The 16,128-nt window shown below is 39.7% G+C and overlaps 1 protein-coding gene across 1 annotated transcript; it reads right to left on the reverse strand.

Annotated features, from left to right (window-relative positions):
• Positions 1–613: 613 nt before the first annotated feature.
• SEMA6D (semaphorin 6D) lies at positions 614–15,108 on the reverse strand. The gene is made up of 18 exons (XM_081292688.1): positions 14,951–15,108; positions 14,457–14,568; positions 13,838–13,898; positions 13,660–13,722; positions 13,457–13,558; positions 13,135–13,225; positions 12,574–12,693; positions 11,795–11,883; positions 10,856–11,073; positions 10,571–10,702; positions 10,082–10,237; positions 9,816–9,989; positions 8,848–8,988; positions 8,675–8,752; positions 8,150–8,250; positions 7,727–7,783; positions 6,070–6,237; positions 614–4,314 (listed from the first exon to the last, which is right to left on the reverse strand). Exons 1-18 carry the CDS (start codon positions 15,057–15,059, stop codon positions 3,026–3,028), a joined length of 3,261 nt encoding a protein of 1,086 aa, XP_081148814.1. The 5' UTR covers positions 15,060–15,108; the 3' UTR covers positions 614–3,025.
• Positions 15,109–16,128: the final 1,020 nt, after the last annotated feature.

Below are 16,128 nucleotides of genomic sequence, written 5' to 3' on the forward strand. Positions count from 1 at the left end.
GGAATCGCTGCAACCATCCTATCACATCTCAGAAATAGTTCCCACTCTCAACATCCACAAGGGCAGTGGCAGCCACCAGCCATCACCTGCTGAGGGAGGAATCACGGACTCATATTTTTACCTTCCATGTCAATATTTAGGGAATGTATCTTCTAATATATTCCACTCCACTACAACAATGAAATGGAGAAATTCCATATACCCCAAAGCCCAATTTGTTAGTTATAACTTTGAACAAAAATTACTCTTAAAATTTCACATAGGGATACAAATCATGAATTTTAAGAATGTCTGTTGAACCAGATATATGAGCATTGTGAGCCACTTGAGTGTGTACCTACAGCATTTGATGACTGATGCTGTGCCATATTTCATCTGGTTCTCTGAATTCTCTCTCTCTCTCTCTCTCTTTCTCTCTCTCTCTCTCTCATTTTTCAGAGGTGCTGGCCTTCAATATCAGCCTTCCAAGGAGAGCACAGCAGTGCAGTTGTGATCAGAGAGCAAACATTCCAGATAGGAATATTTTGGTAGATTTTAAAAGAAACTCACTGCTGTCCACTGACTTAGAAAATATGATACATTATAAACCTCTTCAATATCAAGAGGCAGGATATAATGATTTGTATATTTTATTTTGACTTTACATGCGGTGTTAAAAACCCAAAGTACATATTATTTACACATCCACAATACAAGTTTACAAGATATCTATACATGTTAAAGTACTCTATAAAACAGTATAGAGCCACTTCACTTTAGGGTTACTTTTTTTATGCCGTACCATTAAAAAAGATACAATCTGTGTTTACCTTTGCACAAATGGATAAAGCATTTAAAAATTAAATTAACAGGATAGAGACTAGATTCAATGTTAGAAATTCCAACATAAATACTGATAGAACTCACATTACAAACTACAAGGCAGCACAATGTTACAAAATGTTATCTGGGGTCACACAGAGTTACCACGCTGGGATTAATATTGGTAAGGTAAATTCAAACACGTTTGTTGTTGGTGGACTGAGTAGTGTTTATCATTGGTTGGTTTAATTTATTATTAATCTGTAATATTTTAGTTGCAAAGCAGAAGTGTTTCAAGAACAGACATTTTAGCTTTTGAGCTTCCAGAGATCACAGGAAATCATGTTCTTTATAAAAAACTATGTTCTCAAAGGAAAAGAATAACTGCATCAGTATTCTACATTCTGTATAAAAATGATCTGGTCGTCTGCATCCCATCCTCCCCCAAGTAACATCAGCATGATCACACGAAATCAGTTGAACTTATTTGTCTGACTAGGTCAGGAGCCTTCCTCTGCCGCGTTCCTTTCTAGATTAGGTTCAATGAACAATTGGGTGGTGTGCAGCATATTAACTGAAATAGTCATTGGGGTTGCACATCATCAACTGTAAGTGGTTTCTGCCAAACTATGCACAAATGACTCTAGATGGTTTCCGCAGGTGTCACATTCCCCGGGAAACCTCATTTGACTTCACATTATCACCGTCTCATCCTTAGGAAAGCAGGAGTGGAATGTTTATCATGGCAAAGGAGGTAATGCTGCTATTCAGATGGATTGTTTAACAATTAATTGTTCTAGGTTGCTTTTATGGTTTTTGAAAAGTCTTTTCAGGTGCTGGTTGGAAAACATTTACAACTGGCACTCAGTAAATGATGTGCTATATTGAAAACACTTGACATATTTTAGTACTTCTATCATTCTCATGAATAAGGCACAAAATGCACAGATTCAGGTAAACTCACATGTGGTATTTACAGTATATTGTCATTACCTGCATGACTTAGGAGAAAATTCTCACATAACACAACATAGACAACATGATTGCACCACGGGTGGGTCATATGACCCTTCCTGCTAAGCCAATTACAATGTCCTCATATGCCTTTCTTTTGTCTTTTATTTTTGTATTTTTCTTTTGCCTTGGGGGCTGGGAGGAGGTCAAGGAGGAAAAAATTAATATATGGGAAACAACCAAACACAATCAAAATAAACTCTTCATGGTGTGTCCGCGGTTAAATAGCGTGACTCAGGCTTTGATTCACAGTGGACGGGCAAATTTTACTACCGAATACTGGTGGATAAATCAAGGATACCTCATAATATCTCTAGCTTCTTAAGGTGGCAAGACTGGAATAGAAGTTTTAATGAATAGCAGCACAAAATTACTTGGAACTCTTACATTCTGGCATTGGGTACCACATAAATTAAGTTCATCATTTTGACAGCCAAAGGAGCCTCGATTGTGTTCCTTCCTCAAGCTGAACCCAATGGGCTGTAGGAAGAAGTTGGTGTCTCATTCAGTCATGCTCAATGTAAACAACTCCATAGCACAAAAAGACACAATGGGCACCTAAACACATCCTAGTGGGTGCAGAACTTTCTCTCTCTCTCTCACACACACACACACATACACACATGCACACACATACTTGCAACACAGTTTGTTGGTGGCATGAAAAAAAATGCCACACATGAAAAAAATGCTACAGTTTGGGTCAAAGACTGAATTTTTAGCAAACTGCTTGGTAACCTACGAGTTTGTTTCTTTGAGACATTACCATCTTTTTTTTTTTTTTTTTTTGACATTTGTGCAAGAGGCAAGGTGAATGCATACATATTAAAATGTTCACATTTAATGGGAAGACCACACACAAGGGCAGTCTAAATTGAACCGATTTTCAAGTATTTGTTCACAGATTCTTCTGAGTACTGTATCAGCTCTTGATACTGGTAAGGTAGCCCTTGGGAGCTACACATCGCTTTAGCTTCCAATAAAAGAAATGGAATGACCAGCACCTTCCTTTGTTTTTCAGGCCAATACACAGAAGCCTCGCTGCCGCCGCTACACGTGGCAAGTTCTGATGTTGCCAAAGTGACAGTCTCTTTGGCCACTTGGTTCTTTTAAAATACAAGCAAGTCTCTTGTCCTAAGGTACCCTTACAATATCATCCTCTCAACAACACGGACAGGATAAAGCCACACAGGAATAGCACACTTGATGCCTAGTAAGTGTATTTATTCAGTGGTCTGACAGATGTGGTTTGAGGAACAAAGGAAGGCTTTGGTGGCACATCAGGTTTTAAGGACGGTGTCCTCTTTAGTCCCGTCCTGGGAAGGGTACCATTACTGGTGTAGCTGCTCTGTCTGGAAAGGGAAGGCTGCAGATGAACACTCACGGGTGTCCCCTGAATGTAGTCCACCTTCGCCCCCGTGGGGGTGGGCATGTATCCTCCACGGTTCATGGTAGGCTGTCTAGATAACAAAACACCATTTGGTGAGTTTAAGTTTTTAGGCATAGCAGATATAGAGTGCCTCTGGGAAGAATTTTTGTGATAACCCCTTTGTCTTTCCAGAGAAGTCATTGGGACCCCAGGAGTGGTGGGGACGTCCACTCGCTTGGTTGGACTATTCCTGGGGAGTGTTGAAGGAGGTGAATAGAGTGATGCCTCCCGGTTGGGGACCTTGGGTGGGACCTCAGACATAGGTCCCACAGGATCCAGCATTAGTGTCTGGTGGGCCATTTGGATGTCTCCCATGATGGCTTTGGGGTTACTGTTTGGGTCATTAAGATGTTTCAGGAGATCATTGAGGGTATTTCTGGAATCCACAGAACGCCGGTGATCCCTCTTACCTGATGACTTTGTAAGAGGGTGATCAATACTTTGAAGCTTCTTTTCAGCTTTATGAGCATTGGAGTTTGAGAAAGATGTATTGTAGTCATGGGTAGCATTGGGAAGAACAATGGCACTGGGGATATGCCCATGACTTAGTGGGGAGTGGGGGGGAGGACTAGAAGGAAAAAACTGGGGGGTTTCTTTCCTTGAAGCTGCATGGCCATGGGCCTTGTCTGAATGGCCCTTCATGGCCTGCAGGGTCTTCTGGTGAAGCACAGGAGTAGACTCTGGTGTGGGGAGAGCGGCCAGCTCTGGAGGTTGGCCTCGATGGTCAATCACCATGGATTTTGTATCTCCACTGGGTGGCAGCTCTTTTCGACTGGTCAACAGGTTACTATAGAGTTTAGGAGAATCAATATTCTGTTGGTATTCCTTGACGGGGCTGTCAAAGAGACCATTCAGTTTTGCAAAACTTCCACTGGAATCTGTGCATGACTGGGCGGATTCTGCGTCTTTATGGATCTTTCTGTTCTTCCGGACAAACATATCACGATAGCAGTATACTGCTACCCCTGCAATGAACGCCCCCAAAACAAAAGCAGCAAAGACACAGGTGATGAGGACGTTCATATGGACCATCTGGTTGGACTCTCCAGATTGGACTTCCCATCGCACACCTGCAACAGACACACAGGACAGGTTTGAATGAAGTGCTTTTAACAACAATATTAAACAGCAAATGGCTTCCACTGAGATAACACTACCTTTGACACTGTCCATGTGCTTAGCTTGGAGGGTCAGTTAGACCCTAAAATTCCACATATGTTATATATTTTTCTTTAATCACAATAGGAGCCCCAGAACCACATATGATTGCTGCAGATACCAGAATAACTCTAATCTCCCATTAATCTATATTTTTCTGTTCTTTCCCCCTCCAATCCCTCTTCTTAAATAGTTGTTAGAAATGTTAACAATTTCTGCCTTAAAAATAGAGTTACAAGTTATGTATTTTCTAAACAGCTAATTTTAATCCCATAAAATATTTTGTCTCATGATTTTCTCCTAATTCATAAGTCAGGATTAAAGGCAGCTGCTGTGATTAGGGAAATGTATGAGTTAGCATGAAGATATATTATGTTAAAATAATTATGGTTATACAATTATGTTAAATAAACTGGATAAAAACACATAAATTGGTCACAAACTTAAAGCATCTACTTGGTCATTGTTAGCTACATATAGCTAAATATACTTATATGTTTGCTTTTTTTTTTTTCATTCTATCTTGGGTGAAGCACTCTTGAATAACCTGCTATATAAGAAATCCAGACAGTGTAAGGAAATATATTATGCATTGGTTAAGTAATATCATTAAATTATTTGGAGGTATTTGAGAAATATTTAAATTAGACCTAGAAGAAGATTGAAATAGTTTTTAATTATTGTAATTTGTAATGCAACCACAGACATCTAACAGTCAATCAAAGAAATGTTAGTTTAAGAGGTATCCAAGTCTGTTACACGCTATACACACAGTTGTCCCAGAATAAGTAAGTAAGAGGGATTTTGAAGATTGTGTTGTTTTAGGTTAGTATTAAGGCCTTTGAACATTAGTTGTTTGGAGTTATGTTCAGGGTTATGGAATTCAGTGGCATAGTGAGAGACAAAGAAAGAAAAGCAAAAAGAAATGATGTTACTAAAGAAAACAAAGCAGAGAGAAGAATGATTATAAAATTGTTCACAATGAAAATATATAAAACCAAAATCAACAGAAGTAAATCATAATCGACAAAACAGTGCATAAAAACCGATTGGAAACCTGATACCATGGTTTAGTAAGCACTAAGGAATAGATTTTTTTTTTCTGGAGTAATATATCTAATAAGCAAAGGCAATAGACAGCTATTTTATAACTGTTGCTGTTATGGACTGAAAGTGATAGTTACGGACAAGTGCTCTGTTATGCTTTATTGCTTGTGGCATTCAAGCAACTTGTCACCTCACATATCCTTTTCATATTGCACTTTAGATTGAAGCTAAACGAGAGGCTGGTAAAGGCTCCTAGACAAAACATCTGATATGAGGATATTTGCAATTAGTGAGTTTTGTTTTTTGATGTTGCAAGGGCAACCCTCGAAATTTTCTGTTATTCAACAGCCTCTCAGCTTCCCCAGACAGAAATCAACACAGATTAGATTGTCTGAGTGGCTGTTTCACGAGCCATGTCTTCAACAGCTTTCCGCCCCTTTCATCTCTGCACAAATGCACTCAGATATAACCACAGAATGCCAGAGTCCCTGTGGCCAGTGGAACTGGAGGGGCAGTAAGAGCAGCTCCACTTGGATCCACCTTAGAAGGGCACCCTTCTTGGAGATGTTTGGAATCAGGTTTCTGCACAGTTAGAGATGAGTTCCCTGATGCGGCCTTACCCTTTGGGATACCCGATAAAGGATCAGTAAAATCAGAAGTGTTTGGGTCATCTTGAACTACAAATTTCCGGGAGCTCGTCAGTTTAGGTCTCCAGGTATCAATCACTTTGGGTGTAATTTCTGGGATACTTGCCACTGTGATAATAGAAGATGAAGATACCTCCATGTCTGTGGTGGCAAACAGATGTTCATTAACATGGGTAATATCAGAAGGCTTTTCTGATTGGTCTGTTGCATTTTTAAGTAAACTTTAAGTTAATGTAATGAGAAAGCTTGTTCTAAGATTTTGTACAAACACACCTGAGGAAACTACACCAAATCCCTTTCTTTCAAGGGACGAATAGAACCTCAAATTTAACAGTAAAGACAGATTTCAAAAGACATTAAGCCATTCCTACTGAAGTCTGTGTGGTATTAATGCTGCCCATGGAAAAGCTAATAGAAATCCCAGTGCAGATTATTTGCCATTTTCTCATTCTCTTGTGTGACAACATCATATTCTCTCTCTCTCTCTCTCTCTCTCTCTCTCTCTCTCTCTGTGTGTGTGTGTGTGTATTTTAAACAGTACTTTCCTAGATGGTTGGAAACTTTATTTCCTTTGCTGGGGAAGCTACAATGTAATTTCATCATAAAATAAATGGTTAAGTCCGAGTAAACACTTGATTTTGGACCTGATAAACCAGCCCTGCCTGAGAGATTGTTCTGCTTTTTCACTGGCCTCCTGTCTATCTGTAGACTTCTCAACTGCACTCAGGGCCTCCTGTCTACAGTAAAGTACCATGTTCTCCAAAATGCCTGGGGAATTTCTTCCAAAGAGTTAGCATCAACTCACACAAAAATAAATGGTATTTACAAACAGAATAAGGGTGTGCTGATACATAAGATCTGCTATCCTTTTCTCCCTCCTGAGAAATGAAATCACAGTGTGTCCCAGAAGAAGCAATAGAACTGAGAATAACTTAACCTTTTAGCAGGCCTGTTATTGATTTCTACCAAGTAGATTTCCTCCAAATGTAGGCCAATGCTTTCAGGCTAAAACAGAGACCCCAACTAAGAATGGTGCCATAGTCCTACAAACTGAGGCTCTTCAACAGATATAGACAGAGGATGTGGAGAGCCCATGGACATTGTAGTACATCAAAACCCAGCAGAAGCCTTTTTTCACAGCACTGACTCCATGACATTCAGAGATCCCAGGATTCCCACAAAACATTCAAAAAAGGACTTTAAAACTCATAAATACACATTTTTTTTGGAGGGAAATGTGTATTTGTTTACTAGGTCTTAGGGAAGGTGAGAAGGGGAAAATTATGAGATCCTGCCATCCATTCAACACAGATGGCCACAGGGAACATTCATGATGCAAAGGTGAGAAAGAAGGAAGCTCGGGTGGGCGTGCGTGCAGCTGGAATGCAGTTCATGTCAACCCACTTGACTTTTCTTAAGGGGTGTGCCTTGTCAATGATGACTGTTAACATGCTACACAGGGGGAAGTGCTGAGTGAGAAACAGTCTTCTGGTGCCGTCAGTGGGATTATGAGTCAAAGCAGAAAAATGAAGGGCTGCCAAACTGCGCAAAAGGAGGGGAGAAGGGGCTGAAAATGCTGAACTGAAGGAAAGAAAAGGTTGTTAATTCAAAAAAATGAAAAAAAACTAACCAGATGTTGGACCGCCAAATATTTTGTAATCTGGTGTAGTTGAAGTAGGCAAAATTTCTAAAAGAATTAAAGGAACAAGTAATCAGTAAAAAGTAACCAAAAGAAAGCAAAAATTTATGAATTCCAATTAACTAAAAAAGTCAAAAGAAAAGACTACAAACTAAAAGATTAACCTACTGGTTAGACTACTCTTCTCTAGATTTTCTACAAAATTGTAAATGGTGAAGAAAAATAAAAATTAAAAAAAAAAAAGTAAGATTCTTTTCTAATGAATCCCCATGACCAAACGGCTCAGCTTTTGCGAAGTTCAAGTTAAATGCTAGGTGGTATGTGTCCCAAGTCATTAAAAGGCTGATTGTAAAATAATGTTCACGTGCAAATGTCAAAAGAAGAGGCAGGAGGGAATGGAAGAGTCCGTCTTACCATGGCAATCCCCTAGATGGGCCGTGTTGCCATATTCTGTGTCTTGTTCATATCCTCCAACGCTGTGGTTATGGAAAGCAAAGAAGTCTTCAGTTAGCGGCCTTCATAGGAACACAAGTGACATCCAGAGCAGAACCAAGAACACAGACTGATTAGTAAGAACGGGCAGAGACAACCAATCCACATTTCAACACAGCTTGCTAAAATGGCTATTTCTGTTAAAATTTTAGGAGAACGTGTAACAGAATAGAAGTGTATTTTTTTTTCTGCTTCCCTTTTCCATAAATATTACTATGTCTACAATTTCCCAACCCTCTTACATTTCAGGTTTTCTTTTATCCTTCTCCCATATCAAAAAAAAAAAAAAAAAAAAAGAAAGAGCAAAACAATAACAACAACAACAAACAAACAAACAAGAGAGCAAAAAAAAAGAGAAAAGTAGTGTAACAGTTAAGTTTTCTAAGATTTCCAACTTTAGAGACCTGGAGGAGACAGTTCATAGTTAATATGGCAGAGTGTACTTACAGCATCTCTGGGGTCACTCTCCCACAGGCTCCCTGGCTTAACCAGCCACAGTATGGGTCACGAGATGCAATGCAAGATCTGTATGAAACCAAACAGAATGTGGCGTGAATTTTCTCATCATCCAAGGTTTTGAGACTATAAACCCCTGTGTACCTAAAGAAACATGATCTTACTTTTTACATGATCCATACCGCTCGCAGCGGCTCAGGGGGATGCGGATAACGCAGCTGGAGAATGCCACATACAATGCGTGGTGGTCTTTATCCAGCTGTAATGAGATGACCTTTTTGTCTTCTTCGTTTTCAGCATTGCACCTATTTTATGGGATACATGTTGAAGTCATAGGTTTAGTCAATCAAAAACTACACAAAACTATACAAGGCAGATGTGGTATGGTTTTGCAATTCCAGAGAACTGGGGAAATCCTAAGGAATAGTCTTGGTAACAAACCAGGCAAGGACACAGTTTGGGAATTAATAATTTATGTGATTCATCTGCTATGTCTTTGCATGGATGGTTAAGTTTCAGGCTGGACATGGGTTTATAAAGATTGCTTTCCTGTTAGGATGGTCAAAGGGAATTGCACACGGGAAGGACATGTTGGACCCTAAGGAATTCAAAGGATAATGATTCATGAATTTAAATCTTTCCATGCAACATGTTTCTGGATCTCTCCTAAGTCTCCTTTGCTTCATGTTATGTTTGTTTTAATTTTCCAAATAATCTCTTATATTTTACTGGTTGGAATAAAATGCAAAACTATAAATATATTCTGTGCATGTGTGTGCTTGCAACCAACTGTCTGCCACATGTAGCATCCTGAAATATATCTACAAGGTAAGAGGGGTACTGCTAAAATGTTCTCATTTTCCACAGGTGAAAAACAGGGCTGAATTATTTTTAAACTTATCAACTGTTCATTTTCCTTGCCCTAGTGACCTAAGGAACAAAAAACAAACAAACAAACAACAACAACACCAAAAATAACTAAAGAAGTCCAGGACTTATTTCAGTGAGAGAAAAAAAAATCACTAATATGCCAAACCACCACTAATTCAGAGAGCTGAAAGGAAATGACTAGCTGAAATATTCAGGAAATTTTTGGATAGTGCTGAAGAGCGTTCTCGTAAAATATACGTACTTTGCATGGTTGTAAGCTTCAATCTCTTCCAGTAATACGCTGTCATTCAAAGAGAAAGGATTGGTCTTTGCCAAAACTTTAAGTACTACACCGGCTTCAGAGCCAACAAAGATGACTGTGTAGTTCTGGTGGGGCCCTGCAGAATGGTCCACGGCGATGGCCGTCAATCTGTACCTGTCAGAGAAGGTGGGGAAGTCAGAGCTGGATGCCAACAGCAAGAGAGCAGGCAATATGCCAACGGGTCCCTGTTGCCCATGCAATCTCACCTGACCCGCGTCTTTGTGAACCAGGGCTCATCAGCAATAGGTGGAACAGCAGAGTCCATCAGGGGGTGGGATTTGATGAAGGACAAGGTTTCATCCGGGAAATCGATGGAGGTTTTGTAAGCTTCGGCAAGGCCATGTTTTGCACAACAGCCAGGCCTGAAAGGAAAACAGTATTCATTTATCACCACCCCGCCCCAACTATATAGAGGAGTAAGTGCACATTTTGAAAGAAGAGGTCAAGAAAGCAAAGAGAGTCAGCAAAACCAGAGAAGCAATCTATTACCCTGAATTCAATGGGTTCTTCACATTCACATTCTTGGGGTGGTAGGTTACAGGGTCATGTTTACTGACTTTGTCAGAGAATTGCATAGGACCCCTCCCTGGTATGGGAGGTTGGCCCAGCTGTTCTCTGAGGATGGATGGATGAGGCTACCAATGTCCACAGGGTTTTGTTCAAGACAAAAAATCCTTTTCAACGTTTTTCTTTACCTTGGTTTTGGAACTTTATCTTCAGGGACTGCTGTCCAAACAGAATCTGGTGTTTTCTGTTCTTTGAACCGTCCTTTGAATACTTTTTCAATGTCATCCATGCTAAATGCACAGACTGCAGAACCAGGAATGCTAAGAGAGAGAGAGAGAGAGAGAGAGAGAGAGAGAGAGAGAGAGAGAGAAAGAAAGAAAGCCATCAAGAAGAGCCTGGTGACAACGGGCCCATGCTTGGTTCTGACAAACAAGCTCAGAATATCGTTTGAAGTGCCAGGGATCTGTTCTTACCTGTTGAGCTGAGTGGTAAACACCCCTACCACAGTAGGTATGCCATTGATTTGTATTATGTCTGTAATAGACTGCAGAACATCAAAGTAGAAAAACGAATCTCCAGGGACAGAACAGTTAAGCCGTGCCTTCAGAAATGATGTCCAGTGTTTCTCCAGTACCCGCTGGGAGCCACCCATGTCGTTTTTACATATGCGGGCCACACGGGAATACACAGCCTGCCCAGGGACAAAAGCAAAGCAAGGGAGTTAGGAACATGGAAGAGGAATGGAAACAAAATGCTGCTATTTCAGGGAGGGGCAGAAAATGCTAAAGATATCTGGTTCAAAAGAATCTAGTAGCCTTCTCTCTAGGGGTCTGTATGGTAAGAATGTAAACTAGATTTACCTGCAAGTAAAAAGGACCAATTTCTTATTCTGCCAAAATTGCTCCCCAGACCTGAGCTATCTGTCTGCCTGCTGAATGAAAATCATTCCTGCTCTTTTCTAACTTTGCTTCTCATACTGTTAATGAAATGTGGCATAGAAGGGACTGCAATGCTTTAAGATCACATGTGTTTTTTTACTGAAACATTTTAAATTGAACAGGAGCCTCTACTTTCTATACTGCCTTTTGACACTGAAAAAAGTCTCCACTATGAATGGATTTCAAGAGAGTAAAAGGAGCCTCCATAGCTCAAGGGTACCTGTAGAACATTCTCTATGGTGACAGAAAAGAAATGAAAACATCTCAAGGCCCAAGACTGCTGTTCCCACTCTGGCCATTGTTCAGGTGTTTTCTAGCAATTATTCTCACCATAAGCAACCCAGCTCTGAACTTGGCCTTACATGCATTGAACTGAGTGCTGGAAAACATGCTAAGAGAGCATCCATAATTACCAAAGCTGTCTCAATCCCATGCAGTATAAGTCCACAATACAAATCAAGTACATATACTTGCCTTGCCTAGATTATTATGTTCTACAGCAATTTCTCGAAAGAAGAAATAGACATAGTTTCCGTATTCTATGGCATGAAGAAAGTGTGGCTCTGAAAGAAAAATGGAAAACGAACTGGTTCCTAAAGGATAATTTAATTAGCATATGACCCCGACTGCTAGGTATGACTGACAGATGTTGCATAGTTACATTCAAGGCCATGATTTAGAGGAGTCCCAATATGGGTGTGTTCAAGCTTCAGGGAACCCACCGTCTTCAAAGTCAGCTAATGGACTGTAAAAAGGCCTGCAGGGAACTGAACCTCAGCAAAGGTCTTTGTTTCAACAGATTTATTCATTAACCTATTTAACTAGGGGAAAAAAATCTCTTACATTGAGAATAAAAAAAAAAAAAAAAACAACTCAACTTCTAAAATCTAAAGAACAAAACGACTACAGATATAGACTAATCAATTAACTTTCCAAGACAGGTAAAAAGGAGTGAGCACATAGTATTATGTGCATTTAGAGTTAGACAAATCAGTACATCAAGAGAAGATGGGTCTCATTTTGTTTTGCTTTGAGGTCATCTTTGGATAAAGGCCTGGATGAACTAACCCTCCTGACATGCCTACTAGTTTCCTCAATCCTCACAGAGGCTCTCATTCACCAAAGCAGGTGTCCTTATTCCAGATGAACAATATAAAGTCATGCACTGAGCTTCGTGATGGCCTTGGCTACTCTTCCCACATGAGTTATCCCACTATTCTCGGCAACCCCACGCTATTGCTCTTCAAAGGTACCTTTTATCCATTTGGAATCATATTTTATTGTGCGAAGGGCAGATCCATCGCCCATGCTTCGATAAATCACAGCATCACTGGCCAAGAAGTCAGCCACTGTGGCAGAATACAGCTTCCCATCTGAAACCGAAGTTATAATTTGGTAAAATAACCATAATTATCCTGCAGTGTGTCAGCCTACATAGCATGCTGTACCTTCTGTGGTGCTTTCACCTGTGTTACCATTGTCTACACGACATACCTGCACCTGATGCTCACAATCAACCTCTAACTGTTTGGCCCAGGGCATTACTTAATTTTATAGATTAGGGATCTAAATATCAAAAGCTAAGCAACTTATTCAGGGTCACTGGCTTAGTTGACAACAGAGCCACGTGTTCAGAATACCTGAGCACCACAATATCCTTGCTTTTAATTTCCTCTTTTAAAAAATTTTGTTCATAGATTTCAGCCTTTGAAATGCTGGTGTCAAGGTGTCTATGAGCTTTTTTTCTTCCTTTAAATTCTTTTGCACCTTCTGCACCATGGATCATTTATATTCATTACACTAAAGGTTCTTACCAGCAAAGAGGGCAACATTGGTTTGTCTGGCATCAAATGGGCATCGTGCCAGGCCACTAATTTCTTCTCCATCGTACTCTAAGGTATTCAACTACAAAAGCAAAATAAATAGCTGGTGTCACATCTGTTCAATGTACCTGTTTAAGGCAATATTGCTTTATTTGCATTGAAATTCTATTTGAAGAATTCTGTTTTTATTCTTTTCTAGCATTAGCGATAAAACAAATTACTGAGTTATAGCGGAAAGGATCCAACTCTAACAGCATACCAGTGAGGGAAAAAACAGTGATCAAAAGAAGCACATCATATAAAATATACTTACCCTATAGTATCTACACATAGGATTGAATGCGTTGGTACCACAAACAAAAACCATCTCATCATTTCTTGGAACAAATACTTTGATAAAATTGTGGCATTCATCCTAAGAAAAGATAATAATTAATATTAGATATTTCACATGCTGACATTGTGGTATCACAAAGCCCACAAAAAGACTGAGTGGGGCAGGCCCTGTTAACTCACTTTATGTTTGCCTTTCATAGCACAGTTTTCTCTATCCTGTTGTCTTGACCTCCATGTCAGTTTCTGTATTAATCAAGCAAAATCAAAAGTTCAATTTTTAACAGATCATTTTTGGCAAGAAGGGGGGGCATTATTCAAATTCTGAGAGAAAGAAAATAAATTTGCCATAGTTTCTCACCTTGCTTGGTATTACTTCTGTTTTGGGGATTTCATTTAAGTTTACTGTATAAACTTGATCCCTGATGGAAACAAGGCAATAAGTCATATCATGTGAATGTATAAAAATGTTAAGCTGCTTCTTATTTTATTTTTACAGATCTGCCTTTATTATGTTTTGGAGATCAGCTGGATTTTCGATATCTCAAACAAAGTCAACAAAGAGTACTTTTTCATTAGTGAGATGCTTTTACATATCATTATAGTCAAGGAGCTAAGAAAGCTCTTCTCTCTAGGCATGGGTCAAACTGCTACTTGATATTAGCATAGACATATTTCTAATATTTGCTTGAATAATTCTAAGTTAAAAAAGAATAAAGAGAGATTTTTTTCCCCCTGCTGCTTTAGGAAAAAAGAATGGTGAGTGATTTCTTGATGGCAATAATAAAATAGCACGCTGAAGGCTTTAGCTCTGTATTTTGTTCCTGGTACACAACACTGACTCTTCTCGGTGAATATTTTTGGCTACTTGCAATTCTTGATCACAATCACATATTAGTTTTTCATGAACTAGACACATTAATGCAAGCACCACAAGAGAAAAGAATTTTAATCTAATAAACCAACGAGAGGAAAATTACCTGCCAGCAATATAAAGTGTGTCTCGAATTTTCAACATCAGCTGAAAGTCCAGCCTGTGCTGCGATTCATTGCCTGAAGGGCGTCCTCTAAAAACCGGATATTGCCTTGAATCTGCAAGTAAAAATGGGCTAAATCATCAGTCAGGATTATGGAGCTGAAGAATCAATATACAGCATTGATTAGCTGTATATACTAGTTGTAGAAGGGTTTTAACTAAATTCCTCTCTTAAGGTCTTGAATATAAATGAATAAAAGAGGATGAATGTCAGTAAATGGCTTTTTTCTTTTTACTGAAAATAAACAACCTATATACATGGATTGCTGCAGAAAAGCACCCCAAACTGCCCCATTGTCTCCAAACACCAGGAAATGATTATAGATAAATTAATATGTAAAACATTTTAAAGACACGAAAATCTCTCTGAAAATAGATATACTTGGAAAATTAAAAAAAAAATCCTTTCTAGAAAAGGAGCTGCTCTGGATGACTTACAGTGATAGTCGACAGTATTGAGGGGCTCATTGTCTTCAGGAAAGCTGACGGCCCTCAACTGATGAATCATCAGGAGCAGCATGTAGACACAAAGCAGGAAGAACCTCATGGTGGGCCACAAGGAAGTCAGGGCAGCCCCCTCCTCAGAAATCCCACTTAGCTACCTGGAAAACAGAAGCAGGTAAAAAATTTGGAAAAATTTCCAAAAAATTTGGAAAGATTGCTACACTCTCATGAAACTGCTTTCTCATTTGTAATCAGATCTATTTTCACCCCCAACTCCTTCCAAGGCACCCCTTCCATCAGGGATGCTGGTGGTGGTGGATCAGGTATTTCCAAAAACACAGGCAAAAGATGGCAGTGTGCCAGATTTGGTTAAAGTGTCTGGTGAGCATATTGCTACTTTAGGCAAACTGACCAGAAGTTTTGAGGTAACTACGTATATCATCACAGCAGAAATCACTAGACACACAAACAGAAATGCTGGCTCCTAACCCGGCAAGGAGACGGCCATAGTTAGGATCAGTCTTTTAATTAAACTCCAATCTGCACCCCTTCCCCCAGCCGTGAAATATATCCGACATAGGTTGTCTAAAATGCCCAAGCTGCCTCAAAAATATCCAGAGAGCTGAGACACTGTCATCCTTCACTGGCATTCGGCTTAAGGTGTTGCTGAGTTCCCAACATTACCAAGCCTTTGCCTAAACTCTTAGCTCCTGAAGCTTAAGACCAACATGGACACGATGCCATGAGTGACCTTGAATCAGGGTGAAAGGGAAAGAAATGAAATGATTTCATGACAACCAATCAAGCAAAGCAGGGAGGGACGAAGCAGCACAGCTGACACCCGGCCACTAGGGACATCTACATTTTTACATAAAACCATTTGGACACAAACCAATACCCTAAGTACGCCTGTCCTCTTAGCTTTATTGGACTTGAGAGCTATAAGGGGCCTTAGGGACCATCAAGTACAACCCCCTCGTTTTTCAGATGAGAAAACTAAGGGAAAATAAAGGGACTCAGTGAATTGCATGGAGCTAGTCAGGACAGGACTCCGATCAGCTGGGTCCCTGTCTAGGTTTTTTTTTCTCCAGGGTAGGTGGAGAAGATAAATGACTAGATTTTTTACTTCAAAAACATAGCATCACAAAAAGACTTTGGCAGAAGGAGGGGCA

The sequence above is a fragment of the Spermophilus citellus genome (genome assembly GCF_964194105.1).
Source record: "Spermophilus citellus genome assembly, chromosome: 4".
Lineage (NCBI taxonomy): Eukaryota > Metazoa > Chordata > Mammalia > Rodentia > Sciuridae > Spermophilus > Spermophilus citellus.